Source organism: Netta rufina (genome assembly GCF_964035555.1).
Source record: "Netta rufina genome assembly, chromosome: 3".
Classification (NCBI taxonomy): domain Eukaryota; kingdom Metazoa; phylum Chordata; class Aves; order Anseriformes; family Anatidae; genus Netta; species Netta rufina.
This window is the reverse complement of record NC_140125.1, coordinates 93,445,576-93,468,831: the sequence shown is the minus strand read 5'-3', so window position 1 is coordinate 93,468,831 and position 23,256 is coordinate 93,445,576. Positions and strand designations below refer to the sequence as shown.

General features: G+C 36.1%; 1 protein-coding gene across 1 annotated transcript in view; it reads right to left on the bottom strand.

Moving 5' to 3' along the window:
• EYS (eyes shut homolog) overlaps positions 1-23,256 on the bottom strand; it is a gene marked incomplete at both ends in the record, with an annotated part of 718,966 nt that overhangs the window by 194,494 nt on the left and 501,216 nt on the right. Inside the window, one exon of the mRNA XM_084285295.1 lies at positions 19,280-19,506. Within this exon, the coding sequence (XP_084141421.1) occupies positions 19,280-19,506 (227 nt within the window). The remainder of the gene's footprint in view (positions 1-19,279; positions 19,507-23,256) is intronic.

Sequence of the window (23,256 nt, the reverse complement as noted above, 5' to 3'; positions counted from 1 at the left end):
TTGACCAAATTTAATGTCAAATAGGTCTATTTCAGTTGTAATTCTCTAACATCAAAGGTACAAAGTTCTCACTGGTATCAGAAACCTCCTAAGATATCTCCAGTATCACCATGAAAACTTTCTCTTATATTTCAGTGTCCTGTGGCTTTCTTATGAAGACAAGGGAATCTGCTACGTAAAGTCTGTAAAAGACTGCTTGCTTATTTAAAGAACATCATTTTGTGACAAGAGTTTCAGGTGGAACAGTAGGCTGTTGAGGAGGGAAGCTGAAAATATTTTAACTCTAGAAACCAACTGGTTGAATCCTGCTTGACATCCATGTTTTAAGAACTAATCAAAGCCTACATATATACACACCTAAAGCTAAGCCCAAGTCTTTAAAGATATTTTGGCATATGGAGCCTTTGATTTCCCACTTACAGTGTGAGGAGAGTTATGTCTGCTAAAGTTTTCTGTTACGGTGTTCTGCAGACCTGATGAATCATGGAAAATATGATCTGGTGTCGAGTGGTTAGCTTCCAGGCAGACACACTTGTAGATGGAAAATATGCCATATAACAAAATGGGCACATTTATCTAATTTCTATCATAATCAGATTCATCTGACTAGCCATGAACAAAAATGTTGTCAATCATGTCTTTCTGGTATTCCAGGGACAGGAATTGGATGGACATACAGAGGTCTGTCTACATGATCTCATGAAGAGAAGTACTTATAAATTCAATTTCTTTTCAAAGTTGGTGGGGCATTAAACAGATCCAGTCTAAACGGTATGATGTTAAACTAATATACAGGTAGCAGTACTTGTCACAAATGTGTTAATTCTCATGCTAACACATTCACGTTATTTATGATTTCTTCACACACTACTTTAAGACAAGTGATTTCTCAGACAAAGCTAAGAGCATCACCATATGTCACTGATCATGTGAACATGCACAGAGTGGCACAATCTTGCAGCATCTAGTCAAAATGTAAATCAAAATGCCCATAACAGAACACAAGTCTTGTGAGGAGTGGCTGAGGGAGCTGGGGTTGTTTAGGCTGGAGAAGAGAAGGCTCAGGGGAGGCCTTATTGCTCTCTACAACTGCCTGAAAGGAAGGTGTGGGGAGCTGGGGGTCAGCCTCTTCTCACAGGTAACTAGTGATAGGACTAGAGGGAATGGCCTCAAGTTGTGCCAGGGGAGGTTCAGGTTGGAAAGTAGGAGACATTTCTGCTCAGAAAGAGCAGTCAGGCCCTGGAACAGGTTGCCTAGGGAGGTGGTGAAGTCTCAGTTCTTGGGGGTGTTCCAGGAAAGGTTGGACGTGGTGCTTAGGGACATGGTTTAGTGGGTGATATTTGTAGTAGGGTGATGGTTGGACCAGATGACCTTGAAGGTCTCTTCCAACCTTAATACAATCTATAATCTGGATTGTGATATTAAAGTTATCACATCATGAATCAGCCATATATTCTAGCAAGGCAAGTAGCATTTATATTATGGGGTCTGGATTTACTTCCAAATGTAAGATTCTCAAATCTGTTCCAAACCAGATAAACCCTGAATTTAAGATTTTGCTCACGAGAAATCACTTTTCACAGATATTGTGGATTTCTCAATATATCGAATACATGCTGAGTATCCAATTTATAAGAGGATGTTTTCTCTCATATCAGACAATCATCAAGGAAAGTGGCACCAAGATAAAGTCTCTTGATTAGGTGTGCAACTGATCCCATTGAAAGTGAGGGAAATTGTCGTTATGTAATAACATTTTTATTAATAACAATTAGTATTTGTTGCCAAGAATAAGTTACTGATACTTAATGAATGCTCATAGTGCTGATATATATAAACACATATTTTAAAATTGTTCATTGCAAATGAATCCTGAAGATTCAATTTGCACACTGACATACTGAGTTTTCAAAACTAAGTAAAGTTAAGATTCATTTGAGGAAAGAAATTTTATTCTGGGAAAAGAAAGAAGAAAAAAAAAAATCACTGACAACACACATATTCCTATTTCAGAGAAACAAAATCGAAGATTTATTTTTCGTGAACACATGTGATCCTTTTCAAAGGATCTTAGAAAAAACATGGAGTGTCTGTGGTTGGTCTTAAGATACTAGGCAGTGGATTTAAAACTGCTGATCAGAAGTATCTGCATGCACAGTATTAGAGTTCTGTTCCCAAGCATTTTCATAAGAAAGAGTTTGAGCTGAACTGCACTGAGTTAAGGACAGTTGGTTCTGCCTGTCACACAGCCCCTCTGGGTGATCTGCTACTCCTTGGCAGAAAAACAATTTTGGAACTTACCTTTGTGGGACACGATTGCTATTGGATATAATTCAGTATTTAATGTATGGAGCTTGACAGGTTGCAATAGCAGCTAATTCACTGAGCCTCATGCCCTTTATGATACTGGCTTTCAAAAGCAGTTGATCTGAATTATCAGACACCCCACCATTAGAAAAGGAAGTAAATAAAGACCTCACTGAAGCAGCCCTGGAAATCTTAAAAACCATACAGCTAAAGAATGGAAGAGTGAATTATCACTTGGCAAGCAGAATCACATCGCAATTATCCCACAAAGACTGCAGAAGAATGTGCAGCAGGAATTGCAGTGAGTGAACAGAATCCAAAGGTCATACAGCGAGTCTGAGGCTAATTCAACATAGGACAGCTTGATCTCTGGTCTCCTTAATATTTAATAGTCATGGTTTATCTGTCAAGCACTGAACTTGTCAGAGTACAACAGAAAAAAAATAAAAGAAAAGAAAAGACTACATCAGTAACTTCATGGAAAATCGGTTTCTTGCAGAACATTCCTGGAGCTGCCTTTAGTGTCCTGAAGCAGGCTTCCTAACTTACTCTGATGAACAGGTTTTTGCTCTACTAAATTACTGTAGGTTTTACCGGGGGTGGGAAGGACTCTTTTTACTTCCTTATCTGATTGTTCTTTCTTTCCTCAAATACATTCTATGTTCACCAAGAAACAGTCACATTCTTTGATTTGTGACAGTCAATTCTGCCTTTTTTTTTTTTTTTTTTTGGCTTTGTTATTTCTTCTCTTAAACTGAACATTGTGCAAGTACCTCTTTCACTGTTGCCATGAAACAACTGAACAGTTGGCTCCAGGAAACTAATTCAACAAAGCTACGTGACATCAACTTTCTGCAAAACTTATCTCTCAAGTGTCAAAGTCTCTGGAAATTAATCTTTTTCCATGCTCCACCTTGGTGAGTTTTTTTTTCTTTTCTTTCTTTGCTACTTTTAATTCAGCTGTATAATCCACTATGTACAACCAAAGAAAACCATTTCTGGTTCTGATGATTCAGGCCATCTCAGAGTATATTTATTACTCTTCTTCTCTAAATCCTTTCTCCCTTTCCTTTATTCGTATTGCAGATCTGATGTGATGTGTGCAGAGCACCAAGCTAAGCTGGGTGGTGGATTCTGTTCTCTGCTGTATTATGCATGTAATGGTCCAGTGGTCTCAAAAGCAATGAAAATAAACAGCAAGCTACTGCAGATTTCAGGAGAAGAGCTTATGGAAACAGCAGAAAAACATGAAGTAGAGACACACAAAGTAGGTTTTCTGATCAAAGATAGGACAGGCAAAGCACAGTAATTACTAACTTCAAATTGTAACAGAAGTATTTGGGTGTACTTTCTGAAATTATATTTTCTGATAGCAGTAAAGGTATTTAGGTTTTTATTGAAATTCTCCAACCATTTCCTTTCATCACCTATTTAGGTGACCAATATGTTAACAAAATTTCAACCTCGTATTTCCATGAGATTTTCCATTTCACCTTTACCGCATTCTATTAATTTTGAAGGTCACAATAGCTGCTAATTCAATTGAGCTCTTTATGATATTATATTAGCTTTTGCAAGCCGTTGATATGAATTATCAGACTTCCCACAGTCACAAAAGAACTAAGAAGCTCACAATACTGTAGTGAAATATGGAATGGAAATATAAAGATACTGTTTTTATTCTACACATGCTGTTGTCCAAAAACATTAATGGTGAAAGAAATAATATTTACAAACACGATAAAAGATATTTGAAAGTTAACCTTTTCAGAGTTTTTGCATTCATCATTATTCTTCTGAGTAGTTATTTGGTAGTTGTGCTGCCATAACCTGTTTTCTACAAAGTTTTCAATTTTCTGTCAGAATAAAAAATTATAGCCTTTGAATTATAGCACAGAAAAGATAAACAGAAAATAAATAAATAAATAAATAAATAATCACAAACACACCAACAAGCCAAACATAAACCTTTTTTTTACTTTTTTTTTTTTTTTTTTTCATGGCTCAGTTTTTATTCACTGATGAAAATAGGAAAACTTTCATGTTCTTGCAAGAAAAAGAGTTTAAGTTGGACTTGGTCAGACTAAATACGTTTCTTTGTAGAACTGCACCCAGATTTCTACCAAGAGGGAACTGAAGTCAGATTTTGTTTAGCACATAGCACAGAATCACAGAATGGTTGAGGTTGGCAGGGCCCTGGAGCCCATGAGGTCCAACCCCTGCTCAAGCAGGGCCATCCAAAGGGTGCCCAGGCCCAGGTCCAGATGGCTTTTGAAGATCTCTAAGGAGACCCCACAGCCTCTCTGGGCAGCCTGTGCCACTATTTGGTCAGCCTGTCAGCCTCATCATATGGAAATGTTCACTGATGTATTAAACAGTTTTCACGGTTACTGTCATCATCATTTATAAATAACCACAAAGCACACCAAGTATGTGCAGATAGCATATGAAAAATGTTTTTTTTGTTGTTGTTGTTTAAATTAGGTAAAAATATTTTTTCACTGAGCATTTAGTACATAAACTGGTACTAAACTGGTTAGAGAACCTCACTTTAAGTTCTCATTTCATCCCCATTCTCTATTAAATGGGACATGGTACACCGCAGTAGCACTGACCTCACCTTCCCACCACCAGGGCCACCGCAAACACCTGGAACCACAACCACCACATACTCATCTTCTGCCGATTCGTGTGAAAGGAGCAGATTAGTAAAAACCAACACTGTTCTAGGTGAGTGAGCTGGGCAGCTGCTGTATGGCTAAGACTGCCTGACAGAGCAATAGTGTAGCTGATATGCAACATACATGTACATGTGCATACATCTGTTAAATTTAAACTGGTTTGGACTGGGAATTTTTCATATAACTAGACTATGAAAATAGAGATGCAAGTTTGCAACAGTGGACCTGGCAGAAGACATTGCCTCCTATCTGAGTGAAGACTGAAAAACCCTCAGACTAGGTCTCCCTTGTCTTTTGGAGGACTGCTCTGCTTGTAATGCTTACAAGAGGTTGTCAAATACAGGGAGATGTTAGAAGATGTCCTATCTGTTCCAAGATGTTCCATGGCTCATTAAAACAGAGGTGCAGGCAGTCTTTTTCTATTCTGCTCACTCTGCACTTGGTGGGTTGGCAAGCTGCAAAAACTTGTAACAGCTACAGAAAGAAAGGGAGAATAAACAAAGACCACCAGAAAAGAGAATAAACTGCTATGAAATTGAAATATAGTGTTTTTGTATGCTCTTTATATGCAATTGCATATAACCATTTTATTACTATTTGGAGGAACAAAGCCAGAAAAGAAATAAAGACGTAATATCGATATTGCAAGGTCTGTAATGGGAAGGGAAGGGAAGGGAAAAGAAAGTGTTGGTCAGATTCAATAAGGAGCATTTCTATTACTAGTCAAGACACTACTTTTAATGACATTTTGCAGTATTTCCACAGACCACTTCAGCATTTTTCTCCCTCATTTCTATTTAGTTATTTATTTATTTGGGGGGAAGGGAGGGGCAGACACTGTCTGATTATATCCTCTCAAAAATTCATGAATCAAATGTTAAGGGGGAAGACACTTTTTGGAGAGAACCTTTTAAAGCTGAGAATGAAAATATCCATGTTACAAGCAAGAAACCATGGCACAGATAAATGAAGGTAATAGAGAAACTTCTACAATCCTAATGCCATGCAAAATGACTAAGCCTTACCAACTATTATGACTAAGCCTTACCATCACTACTCATAGAGTTAGAGTCCTACATACTTTTGGTGGATTAAGTGAAAAATAAGGTGCATAAATATAATTGTATAGTATTAATCTGCTGCTTTGGAAACTGTAACTACTCAGCAGGATTTCAATGTACCACTAATGGAGCCAGAAGAAAGAGCAAAGAGCTCTTTCCTGGAAATGCAGAAATCATGATGTATTTTCAGAGGTAACAGAAAATACAGACAAATGCAGGGGTCCCTGTTGAAAGTACCTTCAACAACAATAAAATCCTGTTCAGTAGGCCACCTCTGCTGTGGGATATGATGATAACACCACAAGTTGAAAGATTTTGTGGCAAATGTTGAGTATAAAACATTAGTTTCCTTCCTCATATAGTTCTGAGGAAGAGTATTAGCATACTCTCTGTCCAAGATTTTATTTTATTTTTTGTAAACACTTCCATCTGGATTAAGTGTAAGGCTGAAGAACATTTATTTAATTTTTATTTAAAGAACATTTAGATGTTCTTTTTACAAGAACATTTTTATTTAACTCATTTAATTTTTATTTTGCTTTTCCAGATTAGTATTTCGAGTATATTTTCAGTGTTGAGCTGCCCTATCCCCCAATCTCAGAAAACTCTCCTACCTGCTGTTAGGTGACAAAGTAGTTTCTTTATCCTGTTCTCCCTCCTTTTCTTAAATGTCTTCAGCTTCTTAGTGTATCTATAGTGACCAAATGACTTCATCACCTTATTAATGTCTCTCAAGCCTGTTTGGGTTCCTCTTGTTGGCATCCCTTCCCTCCAGAGTATCAACCACACCACACCACACATCTTGGTGTCATTGACAAACTTGCTGAGGGTACACTCAATCCCACTGTCCATGCCACCAACAAAGACATTAAATAGTGCTGGTACCCATACATATCCATGAGGGACACCACTCATCACTGGTCTCCACCTGAACGTTGAGCTATTAATCACACCTGTTTGAGTGTGACCATCCAGCTGAGTGGTCCCTCCATGAAATCCATGCCTCTCCATTTTAAAGAAAAGGATGCTTTCCTTTTTTTTTTTTTTTTTTTTTTTTTTTTTTTTAAGAGTTAAGAATAACAACTCAATAATTTAAAACTCAGAAAAGCCTGCAATAATAAATCTTTTTGTACTGTGTTGCAAAACAACAACAACAAAACAACCCCACACTAGTATATTCCCTGTTATATGAGAAAAGAAATACAAACAGACAGGTATCCAACAGGGACTAGGCTTCTGCTGTTAAACTTGGAAAGAAAATTTTCAGTGCAGTACTTTGCCACATCATACATTTTTACTAATATAAATATGGGATTGATTTATGCTCTTTATTTTGCTGAAGTTCACCAGTTGCTGAAACAGATTGTTGACATTAATAAAAAGAAAAAGTAACAGGAGCTATGATTATTTCCATGAGATAGTATTAAGAATAATGCCATGTGTTGGAAAATGTTTTTGCAAGTCAGATGAATCTATAGTTTTCCATTGGAAACTGCAGCCAGCAGCTGGTATTTTCAGAAAGCAATCATTGTAATTCAAACAACTTTCAGGATTGTGATTATCTGGCCAAGATTTCTGGTACATCAAGAGCTTTAGCAGGAGTTCTCTGCAGTTGTCTCATAAATGTCAACATTTTTAAGCTCTTAGATCTTCAGTCGCTATCCTAAAAAATCTGCTGACAATTACCCAATTACATCCTATTATGATTGGTAGAGACTAATAGGATGCTTGCCTTTATTTTCTTGGTTTATTTCCCATATTTGCATATTCTCCATCGTATCCAATGTGCAAGATTTTTTTATTATTTGTTTACAACGCAGTGGTTTTATTTTGTTTGTTACAGGCTTCCAGGCTCTGAGGCTAAAGAATTCATTACAGAAGAAAATCCTTGGTACAGGGCACTAGGGTTCACTTAGGAAAATTATTTTCACTTGTGCAATTTCATGCCTAAAACCTGAATCTAACAGAGAGTTGGAAACTAACAGGGGCTTGGATTTCTCCTTGGGCAATGTCTCAACCCTTTGCTCTGCTTGATGGTGTATTCAGCATTTTGCATAATTCCACTGAAGCACACACAGTTGCAGGCTTTAAAACATCCATATATTCTGCACAGAACTGATCTACACATTTGTAGAACATACTTTATTGTGCTACTAGAAAATTCATATTTTTAACCACAACTTTCCCAGTAGCTAAAATAGCTAAAATATTTTTGATATATAAGGACTTGCAGATTTTATTTATATAATTAAAAAAAAAATGTTAAAACAAACAAACAAACAAAAACACAATTCAATACCAGAAGAAAAACTGACATTTTACATTATTCAAGTGAAGCTGTCTTCTTGTCCTCAAACGGAAGTTTTCTATTTTGAGGAGCATCAAAGCAGTGACATTGTAATATTCGCATTGTAAATCTTCCTCCTCCTAAAACAATAATAGTTTAAAGTTTTATATAAACACAAGCAGCAAAGTTCCATGAAGATGCATGAAAAGGCAAATGTCAGACATTCTTTTTCGAAATTGTACACCTCAGGATCCAGAAATGAAACAGCCCCTCTGTTTTTAATTGCAACGCTCTTGAAACCAAACTATCAAGCAGCACAACCCTAGGCAGTTATCCTACCTCAGGAACAGAGGTGACTTCAATGGTAAAAGACCTAACTAACTACTGTTTATTTTGTGCTATAAAATCAAACCCAGTCTTCTATGTCTCTTTCTTAGAGGCTATGTAATAAAACTCAAGGAGATTATTTAATACCTTGCCCGCGTTAGTACATGGCATTTCCCGTGGAAGAACACAAGTGAGCCAGGCTCAGAAAATCAGACTGCCGTTGCATTGCCATCCTGCCTAAGGAGACACATAACATTTCTGCAGATGACTTGATTATCAGCAAATTAGCACAAACAGAACAAATGGCAGCAACTGAGGCATTACTGAAAGAAGGTGTTTCCAGCAAATGCCATAAATGGAGAAGGAAAGGAAGAAAAAACCCCTACATTTGTCACCTGTGCAACAATGGTTATCTTTGAATGAAAAAATGACTTAAAGGAGCTGGGAGATTAGCAGCTGAATAGGTTACAGGCTTTAGAGACAATCAATTTTTATACTAATATTTTCAAGCGGAAAATGAAGGGAAGAAAGCTTCTTCCTGCAAATTCTAAACTCATCATTATTTCATTTTCTGTTATCTGTTCTCGTCTAAAATGGTGTTTGTTATCAAATTGTTTCAATTCTCCTAAAGATTACTATTACAAGAAAACATTCATCCACGTTAAAGAAAGTGATTTAGATGCCTAATGCTAAAAATGTCAAAATTTCATAGGTCTGATTTACATGAGGAGAGAAAGAGTTGTCTACTTTTTTTTTATCCACTGTTTTTTTTTCTCCCAGAAATAAAAGCATAACTTCTTTAGAAGTGCCTATGCATGCAAACCTTTATATCTAAATGCTACAGCTATCTCATTTCTAATAATATCCAAATGAAAAAAATAAATAAATAATAAAAAAAAATTTTGTGCAATGCCTAAAAACAATAATTTTAAATAGCTCATGACTAGATGTGAGTGGATATGAAAACAGAATGAAGAACATACTAGCAAACTGATGGCTCTTTCTAATATTTTTATTACAATTCTTAACTGTTTTCAGAGTCATCTTTCAAAGCTATTAGAGTCCAACAGACTTCAGAATGTACTTTCCTAGACCAGACTCATGAAATATATACCAATACTCCTATACCAGACCCTGTAGGAGTTCCAAAGATCCTGATTTTGGGTTAAGTGGCAATTGCAATGGTAAATAGTTTTACAGAGACTGGGACACCAGCTGTTACAATTGGTTGGTGCTGTGATAAATTATTTCCCTGTCTCAAAAAGCTCCTTCTTCACTTGTTACCTTCCCTCTAGATATAACTAAAGTGTGTCTTAAGCTGTCATTTAATCAAGCTTTTAATCTGGTCCTAATCAGTAATCATAGAAAACTGCCATGATCCTTTGCAATTTCACAAAGGGCACTGGAAGGGTTTGAGATGCAGGTTGTTTTTAACTGATGAGCTACATAAGTGACCAAACTAGGAATGGGATGGATCCCAGTTCAGGATCTGATGTAGCAGAATGCCAGAGTCCTTAGTGTGGCCAGCAGGTCAAGGGAAGTGATCCTCCACCTCTACTCTGCCCTGGTCAGGCCTTATCTGAAGTACTGTGTCCACTTCTGGGCTCCCCAGTACAAAAAAGACAGGGATCTCCTGAGAGTCCTGCAGAGGGCCACAAAGATGATACGCGGCCTGGAGCATCTCCCCTATGAAGAAAGGCTGAGAGACCTGGGTCTGTTCAGCCTAGAGAAAAGACTGAAAGGGGATCTCATCAATGTTTATAAATACCTGAGGTTTGGGAGACAGAGGGATTCAGCCAACCTCTTTTCAATGGTTTGTAGGGAGAGGACAAGGGCAATGGCCACAAAATGGAGCACAGGAAGTTCTGCACCAACATCAGAAAGAACTTCTTCACAGTGAGGGTGATGGAGCACTGGGACAGGCTGCCCAGGGAGGTTGTGGAGTCTCCTCTGGAGATATTCAAGGCCCATCTGGATGCCAACCTGGGCAGCCTGCTCTAAGGAACCTGCTTTGGCAGGAGGGTTGGACCTGATGATCTCTCAAGGTCCCTTCCAACCCCCAAAATTCTGTGATTCTGTGATTAACACAAAGCTTGTGAACTATGCATATGCCTTATACTCTTACAGTTAGATATATGTAAAGCTTACACACTCCACTGGATCTAGGACATGATTTCTAAATTGGATGAAAGTGTAATATTAAATTATCTTAAAGCTCAGTTACACTGACACTTGCTTCTAAGGTGGTAAAATTCTTCCAAACAGTTCAGAAGGGCAGAAGAAGGATTAGTACAAAATTGCTTTACCACTTGTGAGCCCAGCTGCTCTTCCCTCCTGTTTTCCTTCAATTTAAAAAAACACTTAAGCAAGTATGAACCCGATATGTAGTAACTGATAAAATAAAATGGCATTAGATTGGGGATATTATATTCTCCGTAATTTTATGAACTATGAAGGAAGAAAATGTAGGAACCACATGCCAGGTCCAGGTGACTGTGCAGCTAATATAAGACTGGATTTGTTCCCCTCTCACTAGATATTTTTCAAACCTATACAAATTCTGTGCATGATGGCACAACTGGGATTTCTCAAAAGTCCAAAGACTGTAGGAAGAAGATAAAAGGTAACAACAGAGAAAATGCTTTGTCAGAACTTCAGGAAGGAAAAATCCACCTTTCCTGGTTACATTTCTTCTGTTGGCCTGCAGTTTTTTTCAGAAGAAAAAGTACAGAAATCAGGTGTGGTGAGGACACAGAGCCTAAATAATGGCATTAATAGTTAGTAGAGAATAAAGAATGACCCCTTCCAAAATCTGTGAGCAAAGTGACAATACTCACAGACAAAAACTTTGTCTGCTGTTAGAAGTTCCAGGATGAGTATCACTGACTTAACACAATTACAATAATACAAAAAAAGTGGAACCCTACCTCCAAATACTGACTGAGAGCACATCAATCTGGCTCTAACTTCAAATGGATCCCTCAAGGGATGAAATATCTGAGTCATTTCCCAGCTATGGATCAGCAGTTTGTCCAAGTGGATCTAAACTTTACATTAGACTTGACCTTAAGAGACTAGCATGGATGGGGAAATTTCATACCATGTCTGAACACATGCAATTATTATTAAAACAGCTATGTTTACAAATAGCTGGTTTTTATATTTGTTTACAAAAAAAAAAAAAAAAGTTATAAATTTAATTACTAAGCTAAAAAGTTACTACAAAATTAAATCAATGGAAATATGTCTAAATGTATTTATTTATTTTATATAATGGTTTAGCTCCAAATTTCATCCTGCTTCAGGCGTATTTTATTTATTCAGGTATATATAACTCCCCAGACATAAATGATTATTCAGAATAACCTACAGAATTTTGCTTTTTATTGGAAATCCTTTTTAGTTTGACTTGTAGATTCTGCTCACACTGCCAGAACATACTGATTCTTCATTTAAAAGACACTTGTATATCAATGCCTATACTTGGCACAAACTGCATAAACTGTATCTGCTTATCCAGGCTTCTCAAATCTACATCATCGATGGGAGACTTCTAAGTTTGAAAAGCAGTTAAGAGGACAAGCACAAGGATTTAATCCTTCAATATTTGATAAGGAAGTTCCATAATATTATTATTTTTGTCCGCTTCTTTGAAAAATAATGAAAGAGCTTTCAAAAGTTTCTGCTCACAAAATCTGCAGTCTCATATCAGCAAATCAAATATTTATTCTTCTCTACTGCTATGTAAAATAGTTCCTTTAACTCCGGTTGTGTGCACATCTATGCATACAAATGCGGATATGCCTAGGATCATCAGTAACTCTCGTGGCCATGTTATTTGAAATCAAGTGAAGGTATGTCACACCTTGCTACTTTTCAGAAAAGTGAGTAGAGTCCCAGATACGCAATATTGGTCACATATGCTACATCGGACAGTATTACAGATGTCAACTCCCTGTTCTGCTTCTTTTCCTCATTCCCCTTCTTGTGGCTGCAATACTTCACAAAACTACCTGAAGCATACATAAGAGAACGTAGCCCACTGGAACTCCAGTCTGACAAGGACAACTGCTCTCCTTCTCTGTCTTCTGCTGAAGCCCCAAAGGAAGCTCCCTTTTTACTGAATCTAGAGCATGCTCATTCCTTCTATCCTGTGTTAATAAGGAAGGAAATTGTTTCACATTGTGCTTCAGAACTGCAACGTGAAATTGATGAGAGTTTCTAATAACAGTGAAAAAGAGAAGACAAAATACACTTCTTTCTTATATCTACCTTATATATGAAAGCTTCTTTTATAATGGGCAACCACCAGGACTGACAGGCAAGTCAATTACACAAGGTTATAGGAAGAGAGCTATTTCCAGGAAGAGGTAGGTGGATGTACTTGAAAGACAAGACCATACTGTGAGTATTAACCACATACAGTGAGAAGCTCCAAGATAATATGTAGGACAGCAAAAACAGAAAATAATCTGCCTGCCAACTAGTTTGGAAAATCAATGATGGACTAAACCGATTGTTTGCCCTCAAGAACCAAGGGCTCTCTCTTCTCAAGAACCAGAGCCATTTGCTTTGAAAAATGTTTCTGTATCGCACAAATATAAGGCTGAATGTGCCAAGAAGTTACAGTCTGAGCCTCACTGAAAAACTATGATGATTAGTTTATGTAACAGCAGTTATATAGAAGAGACACCGATCTCTGACTTTTGTGGTCATCTCCATACTCATCCATGCACGGACTGATTTCTAAAAGCCTTTGTGTGACATCATGTTGTAAGATATGTGCTAATATATAAGTTATATAAAATATTTATTTAAAATATAAGCCAATGATCAGAAATTAAAATATTACATCAACCAATAAAAAAATTCTGCAGTTACACAAAAAAATATTTCATCAACAAAAAATCCCTTTAATCATGCAACTTAAATAATTAAATATTTGCAGCATAGGTGACTTTTTTTTTTTTGATCGCAAAACTTTCAAATACTTTATTTCATTTTAAGTACAGTATTTCCTTCATACCAATTACTTCAAAGAGGAAAATAGTTTAAATAATCCAGTTTCCTTAGGAAAAGCTGTGGAAAAAAAATCAGTGTTGAAACTATTCTGGAATTCAGTTATCTGTATGTACATTTTTTAATGATAAACAGGTACCGACTTTCCTGCCATTTAGAGATAAAATAAAAGATACGTGTTGTCATGATACTTAGAGATGATACATGCTATTTTTTTTTTTTTCTCTGTTTTATAGCTTGTGAGTTTTTATATTATTTCACTGTACTTTATTTCAGTGGTTTTGGAATTAAATCCACTGAATGTATTTATTTCCTCTTGCCCTGACCACATCACATACACTACTGCACTTGTTAAAGTGGACTATTGAATTCCACAGCTCTTTGAATCCTCATTTCTAAGAAGAAACAGATGAGGTAGGGCTGAAGCAGGCGGGTGTTCAAGAAGTGGATAATTCTATAAACCTGGTGATTGAAGAGTCAGACTTATCTCAAGGAAAGCAAAACAGAAGAGACCAACAGTTGAACGAGGAAGAAGAAAGTCAAAAGGCTGCAAGATGGAAGGGCAGATACAGCTTCCTCTTAAACTATGTTTCCCATGTGAACATCTGGGAGTTGTGCTGGCCATGAGAATCCTCTGGTCCATTGATCAGCTCATTAAACTTGCCTGGCCCAGGTTATCAGAATGAACTCACCACTTCGTTCAGTGATAGCTGGATATTCCACCTACATCACTGGAAGTGGTAACTGGAGTACATAAAATCAGATTTTGACCCATTACATTTACAGAGAAGATACACTAAACAGATACAATATTTTAGTTTATATGTGAAATACTTTTCAATTGCAATTTGAATTCTGATAGAATCTCTTACTACAGAGTCAAAATCGTGAAGGTGACAAAAAGCTTTGTGTTGTTTGCTCCCCCACTGTATCACCATGTGATTACTTACAGATGCAAAGCAGAAAAATATTAAGTATTGTTATCAAGTTATACTTTACAAGGTCTGCGTAGTCCTGTATTCAAAGTGCAAGATTATATACGAGTGAAAGTACCGAGTGCATTAAAGCTCATTAGATGACTCCTTTTTACATTGCTCACAAAAATAGTATTTCTGTTGAATTTTATTTTATTAAATAAACCATATGGGAAAAGCTAGCCATTTTGTACACACAACATGCTATACAGGCAACTAGAGTATCAAAGCAATATACAACACACTATGTTATTTAACTTCTGGCTAAATTCTACTTTTTTTTCTATCCTACTTTGCTCTTAATTTTTAAAGTCATACTTTAAAAAACATTCAAAATCAGAAGTTAAAACTCGTGTTGCCATTTGATCTATTTTTGTTTGTTTGTTTGTTTGTTTTTGTATGTAAATACACAAATAAATGTGTTTTGCACTAAATCAATAGATATAAGTTTAGACATTGGCTCTAGTTTATGGCATCAAATTAATTATATGCAGTTCATAGAATCACAGAACAGGACAGGATGGAACAGACCTCTGGCAGTCATCCAGACCAAACCCTCCTGCGCAAGCAGGGCCACCTGGAGCAAGTTGTCCAGGACTATGCTCAGATAGATGACTTTTGAAGTCGTTCAGGAGGGAGACTCCAAAACCTGGCTGGTAAACACGTTTCAGTGGTCAGAGTTAATACATGTCCTTGAACACATTATCTTTTTCTGCTCACAGAGTCCTTCAGGTTTAGGAATCACTCTCAGGGAGGAGAAAATGGGTAAAACAGCACTTGAATTCTGGAAAAAGAGAGGATATGGGAGGAAAAACATTGTGTTTTTCTTGCTGGGTACCTCAGACTGAGACTTGAATGTAGAGAGAAAAGCAAGCATGAAGAACTGCCCTTCCTCATACACACTTCTGTATATGATTTCCATTTCCTAATCCTTTTTTTTTTTTTTTTTTTTTTAATGTTGTAAATAGTTACAGACTTGTTTAAAACCCCGTATACACAGTATAAACATTATTGAGGAGATAAGTAGAACTTCAACCTACTACAGACATGAGATTCTATCCTACTAAATATGATTGAAATCATTGCCTCATGGAACCTGGACCAACTACATTTATTTTCAAAAACAAACACACAAAAAAAGTCTGACTTCAGTGATATTAGTCAACAATGCAAGTCAGAAATGTTAGGTTATGAAAAAATTATAGAAGAACTGCTAGTAAAATAAATCTTTAATGTTTAAGGTTGTATTACCATTATTACTCAATAAATCAGGTATTCAACAAGTGTGTCTCAGGGAATAAATGCAGCAAAATTTCAAGGTTGGACCGGTAAAAGATAAATGCCTTTAACAGCCTCCCACTTTGCTCCTGGTTTTGCAGCTTTGCCAAAGGAGTTGACCTTTAAGTAATGTACAGCACATACACAGGCAAAATATCAAATTAAACAGATGATTTCCTGGTTTTAACATACGGCATTTAAATATTCTTTGATTGAACAATTTATAAAACTTTTACAGAATACTAAAAAAATTCGGAGACTTTAAAAATGTTAATCATATAATTAGCAGTCAGAGTCATACTTTCTTTGTGCATGCAAGACAGTGATATTCTAAACCTACCACTATGAACTTTACCGTAATAGACAACCATCTGCCGTCATGTCAGAACAGAAACATTATGCTTCTCTCACTTGTGTGTAGGGAAATCACGATGAAGCAGATAAAACAGCTTAGCTAACAAGGAGTTGTTTCATGGAGGAAAGAACATACACATTGCATATTAAAGTCAAAGCTTATTTATCCAGAAAGAAAAATAAAGGTGTATTTAGCCATGATGTCTGGGGTTACCCTTCACTGTATTCCCTATTTATGCAATCCTTTCTTTCTGTTGCATGACTGCTCAGTAATAAAGATTAATTTACACTGGTGGCAAATTTTCTACACTGCATTTTAAATTAGAGTTTTTAAAATAAAGCTTGTAGCAACTTCTCATTTCCAGGCAACTTTGGTAAGTCATAGTTAAAAAAAAAAAGAAAAAAAAAGGGAAAATATTGAAAGTAGTATTAAAGGGAACTGGGGCTTCAGATGGTTTCACATGTATGCTTTAGACTAAATACTCACTTTGGCATACATCCAGCATTGATATCTTCAATTTCACTTTAGCAAATACACTGATTCGCATACATTATTTTCTATTATCTTGGAAAAATGGAAATACATTTCTACTTTTTAAAATTGCCATTTAAACATATTACAGATTTTAGAAGTATCTGATTAAACAGAGTAAAAACACTACAAGAAACCTGGCTTATACCTAATGTACCTGTAATGATGTTTCTGACTTCAACATATTTCTCACAAGGGCAGAACTAGCTGCTGTACTTTATCCGTTAAGGAACAACCTAATAGGAAAAGGCAATATTGAATATAATGTAACACTACCAAATCACACCACGTAAGTGAGATAATGACATTCGCTTGCTTTAACTCTAGGAGATGGTCTCATATGCCATCAGAAATATACAGTTTCTTCCGAGAAATTAAGTCATGCATCTTAAACCAGATATAAGACAAACAAATGCACGGGTTCTAATGTAGTATGTTCTACAATAATGAGTTCTTCCCACACTTTTTGAAGAACTGGACCTTCACCTTCAAAGCATTGTAATGACAGGACTGGGTGTTTTCTCATCTCATTTACATTAAATTATCAGTCTTGTAGAAACGTCAGGACTAAATAAAATCACATTATGCTACAGTTGCTTTTCAGCCACTAAATAGAGAATACATCAGATCTGATCCTGATCTACACGAGCACAGAATGTGGCAGCACCTGATGCTCCAGGGAGCTGCCAATAAGCCTGTCACACACCGCAGCCCGGGCTGACCCAGGAGTGACAAGCATGAGGCAGGGAGCTATTCAGTGTATTGAAGGTGAGGCTGTGTAGTGTAAAAGCAGAGTTCTGTGAAAAGAGGAACTCCTTAATTTGTCTCCTTCATACAATGGGAAGAAAAAAAGAAGATAAATGCTTTTCTTTCAGTGCCAGAACTATTAAAACACATCCTTTGCAGAAAAATGGATCGCTGCTCAAATCTGTTCATCAAGCATGCCTGCAAGCTTCTGCAAAGCAAATGGCACCTCTTCCAAGTTTAGAAAAAAAGAGAAGATATCTCACAGAAACTAGACACTCAACCATTAAAAGGTTATATGATTGTATAGTTGAGGTTATATTCTCAAAAGGAGTTACCTGCTACATTTTTTTTTTAAGTTTGTATTCTGATTTTACCGAATGGAATAGCTACCAGTGTGTCTAAAATAGGATGCTTTGGTCCTAATCATCAGAGATTTAGTTACAGTGGTAACATCTTGTGGTAGTCCTCTGCTTTTAATTTGCTCTTAAGGTAGTATTACTGGTATTACTATTACTAGTATTACTCTTAGTAATACCGGTAGTATTACTAGTTTTACTCTTAAGGTAGTAGTAGTACTGGGTTTACACTACAGGGTTTTGAACTGTATAGAAGATATCCAGAGAATTCGGTTTTAACATTGATAAAGCTGAATATAAATGATTTAATGTATTACAGAATTTGGAAAGCCTGAAAGGTGTAATATTCTCTGATATCTACAGCTACATACTGCAATTATTTTTCTGAGCTGGCTGTCATTGGTTGTTTTCTCATGTAGTGAGTGTACTACTTTCACACAGTAATACTAGGTGATATTAGCTCAGCTGTACTGGCAGTCTGGAAAGGGCATTTTTAACTCCAGTTGTCTGCATTTCATAGCCAGGGAAGTTCATTAGGAGGATGTTACAGTTATATAATCACAATCTAGACATTTCTTTCTTTTCCTGTACACCAGAGATGACATTTAATACTAGGTGAATTATCCACTACCATTAATAACCCACAACCCACTGTACTCAAAAGTTAAAACAGCTTCTGAAGACAGCTATAATATCTATCAAAAAAAAACAACAACAACAACAAAAAAACAACAAACCAACTTTCTGAAAAGTGGTAATGCAAAATAATTAGAATTACTAAAGAGAAAATCTAGCAGTTATTGTTTAGTTATTTTATAGGCTTGATTTTTACAAGGAAACAAACATTGTCCAAAGATTTCATTTTATTTAAATTCTAATTAAATTATGTTAATCTGATTAATCTGTGCACTATAAGGAGTAGTAATACAATAGAATTATAAATGTACTGCAGAGTAAAAAAAGTATTTTTCAACAAAGGATCAGGTACAGTAGCAAAAAGAGAACAATCTGTAGAAACTAAAAAAAATATCTTTTGAAGAAATATTTTCCTTATTTTCATAAATTAACTTTCTTCTCTTCCAGAAATACTAGGTTTCAAGCCATGTATTAAAAATGTGAATAATGTTTTGCACAAATAACATTTTTTTTTCATTAATTCAAGTCTGTAACTCTTACTAATGCACACAGCAAAAATATTATTCTAAATACCTCAACAAGTATAATTTGGAGTTACCACCACCAACTGAGATGGAAAGCAGAGAAACATAATGATCATTACCTCTTCCCCTTTTCCGTTCCAAAGGAACGTAAGACATGCATTTCACAAATAATATAGAAAGAATGAGCCACAACTACCTTTTTCGCAGAACCGACCAGTGAAGTGCAGTGGGCAGTCACACCGAAATGAGGTGGCCCCACTAGGCAGAGAGATGGGATGACAAGTCCCTCCATTGTGGCACAGTCCCTCCTGGCATACAGATGGTAATTCAGGGGAACTTGGAGAGGGAACAGGCTCAGGCAGTTCCGGCATATCATAAGAAACTGTAGGGAATGCTGTTGGCAGATGTGTAGGTACAGGAGTCCTGAAAGGATAAAGACAAAATATGAAAACAAAGCATTTTAAGACCTGCTTTTGCCACCACACTTCAGCTTAATTTTAAAACTGTAGGTATTTGTTTAGGAATTCAGACTATATTTAAGAAAATGCGAGTGCATTAGTAAATCCCAAATCAAGTCTTTATCCTGAAAGCTAGCAAAAAAAATAATGACGGTGTTTTTCCCTGTGTAGGAGCAAGAAATAACCTCCATACCTATAGCACACTTTGTACAAACTGTCATAACTCCTTTTTGGTGGAAGTCAACAGTGGAGTGATAAGCAAACATAGGCTTGTATTATTAAATATTTTACTGCTTGAAGCTCCCAATTCTTGTAAAGAGGCATTCTAGAAGACAAGATTTCCATACAAGTAGATTAAGCATATATATGCAGAAGAAAAGTGCCTCAGTGCAACAATATATTGTCTTTTATATTTAGTTATAAATGACTATACATGAGAGGACACGAGAAACAAAAAGAGAAATAATTTTCTTTTCACTTCCCCCCTCAAAATTTTCATGTTCAAGCTGACGTTATCTTTCTCTCCTCAGCTTTTGAGCTCTCAAATTAACTACTAGACTGATATGTTAAGCAGTTTCTTCCTTTTAAATTATTTTCTATCTCAAGGTTGTTATTTTTATTATCTCAAGGGCTAGAAATGAGTTAGCAATGCCACTTGTTTGTCCTAGTTATCAGCTTTGTTTATTACTGCTTTTTGTTTTCATCCAGAGCGCCAAAATTGTGGCTTACTAAAACCATTCAAATCTGAGGCTATTGATTTACTAACCAGAACAATTTATATATATGACACAAAATTACTATTATAAGGGCAAAGCAAAAAGAATCAAAAGTCACAAGAAGGTTCATGGCTAATTAATATATGGTACCCAATATGCTTCCACAATTAAAAAAAAAAAAATCACTAAATTTTAAATAAGAGACAGACGATCTTCCTTCATTTTATGAAGGTCAAGAGGTTCTGCTCTTTCCAGAACAGAACTTGAATTTTCAGATTTCATGTAAGTAATCTAACAAAATACCTTACTGCTTTTACTTCATTGGTAATTTTCAGATTTCTGAATATTTCTCTTATGTCTCAGTGCTGCATCAAAAAAATCATATTACAGAAAGGCAGACTAGTTTTAACTGAAATGGTAGTCAAGTTTTGACCAAAAAAGAACATAGAGAATATACACTTCATACGATGATTTATAAGCATCACACTGGGATGTCAGCATTTCTGGGAATGTATTAAAAATCAGCGGTCAAATTCTTATTTATTTTGGTGAAAATGGTATTATAAACCTATTTTAAATAATAATAATAATAACTTGGTCCTTCCTGCACACTTTGCTCTCTCCTTGTCACCCGTACTTGTATCAGATAAATCTTCTGCTTCATCGTATCATAGAAGTTGAGGCGTGTCTTAAAAAGAAGTGTTTGAGAGGTATGATGCATCTTGAGAACTGAGTGTGACTGCAGAAGCAAGGTAGATGGGGAGAGAGCGGTGTGATGGGATTCCAGACATCATCTTCTTAAATCTTGCTTCCATACTTTTTACACATCTTGTTTAGTCATGACTATAATAAAACTGCTTTTAATAATTAACTTTTTTGAATTTGTGTTTTATAAAGTGCTAACAAGCTTCACCATATTATGAACAAATAGAATGTAACGCATCTAATTATGTATAGCATGTATAGAGCTCCTTATTGAAAAAAAAGCAGTTCTCTGAATCATCAATATAGCACATGTAGAACTTGTACAAAGACAATGATATATGCTGCAAGGCAGGCAGAAAGGAAAGGCAGCTGGATGGAGAAAGGACAGAAATCACTCAAGACAAAGTAAATATCTAATAGGACTCAGAGAAAGGGACAGCAATTGAGAAAGGAGCAGAACCCAGGGAAAGAATAATAGGGGCACAAGGCTTATGTGACAGTACAGGAGAGATGTGCAGAGTGATGATACAGGCAGCACTAGAAAGGGACACCGATGCAGAGAGAAAGACTGCCATAGATAGCTGGAGAGCAGTGAGATGTAGAAGAGAAAAGGAGGCATTTGGAAAGCAAGATCTGTTTATAATAAGGCCTCTAGTTGTATAAATACTGTCTTTGAAAATAGGAACCCCTTGTGTTCTTCCAGGAGAAAGAAGGTAATCCCCAGGTATAGCTGTATGGGAAGTTCTGCTTCTGGCAAGATATGATCCTTACGGATCTGCAGGGAAGGGGATGAGGGTCAGTAACTAGCAGACTAAGCACTTCTAGCTGTGGGATCCAAACCTTCATGCTGCCCTTCTTTGTACCTGTGCCAGCCCTAACATCTCTCTCCTATTTTCTGCACACTCTTTTCCCTTCCAGCAACTGTCTTAAAGCTGAGGAATCCCTCCCATCCCTTACTGCTCCCTAAACATAATTGAGACAACAGCTTGTTATACTATTCCCTATCACTTGTGTTAAAATGTGGCTTACAGAGAGGTAAGAATGACAGGTACAAAACTCTTTATCAAGTCTGACTGCTTCATTAACCTCTTGACTACAAAAAGGAAGTATTCTGTATATTGCACAGTAACGACATGAATTCATATCAACGATACACAAAATTTGATATAAATGGTAAACAAAAAAATTTTGAAATGAAAAATGACTTTGTGACTGCCTCTACCTTCTGTTTTCTACCAACCCTGTTTCACAAAATTCCAGAAGGATGTAAAACTGCATCTAAGTTTAGTCAGTTACATTTGCTTGACAGAGCAATTCATCAGAACCAGAACTGCTTTTTATTAAAACTCTTTTCCAGTGCCCCACTCCATCAGTCATTCATGAACAGCATGAAAGGTTCTAGATATTTATAAAGTTTGTGGGATTTACAGACAGTAGAGTACCTTACATCATTCAGAAACTTAATGGGACATCATTAATACAAACATGTAAAAGAATGTTGAAAAAAAAAAAAAAAAGAATGAAAGATAGAAAATGAAAAAGAAAACTTTCAAATCACAAATGACATGTTTAAAGCATAAACAGAAAGCAGAGGACTAACTAGAATAGTTTCAGAAACACACAGTCATGCTTCTTACAAAACACTTTATGGAGATTAAAAGGCTATGTTGGGTTATACTAAGTACAGCCAGCTCTAATACATCTTTATGCCCTACATAGATGCTGTAAATGTGAACTCAGATACCCAAAGACATCTGGTCATAAATTTCTCTTTAGGCACCTAACTAGACTTTCATATCTTACTGCAATTTTTAAGGAATGCCATCTTTATATTGCATGCTTGGAAATTTTATAGCACATAGAAGTCTCTGCTCCTTGCCATTATGCTCTATCAAAACAAAAACAGAAAATAAGGTTATGAAGGAGGTTTGGTGATAGTTCTTCATTAAAAATAAGTGGAAAAAAAAAAAGATGAAGATAAGCAAGTGTTCAGAAATACCTTGAATAAAGAGTGACATAATGCAAAGCATAAGAAACCCAAACCACACACACTGGTTGTTAGAAATGAGGATACAGGGATTTCAAGGCGATTAAGTCATCCACTTTCTGTGACAGAAAAGCATCCAAAAAGATGGCAGATAACAGCAAGACTGAAAATAAATGCTAAAAAGATATTGGAGACTGGGGACTTGCTGATAAGAGGCTCAGAAATCTAAGAAAAATAAGTGATTTCCTGATTATTCCTATTTACATTCACAGAATTACAGTATTTCTATTTATATGAATACTATTAG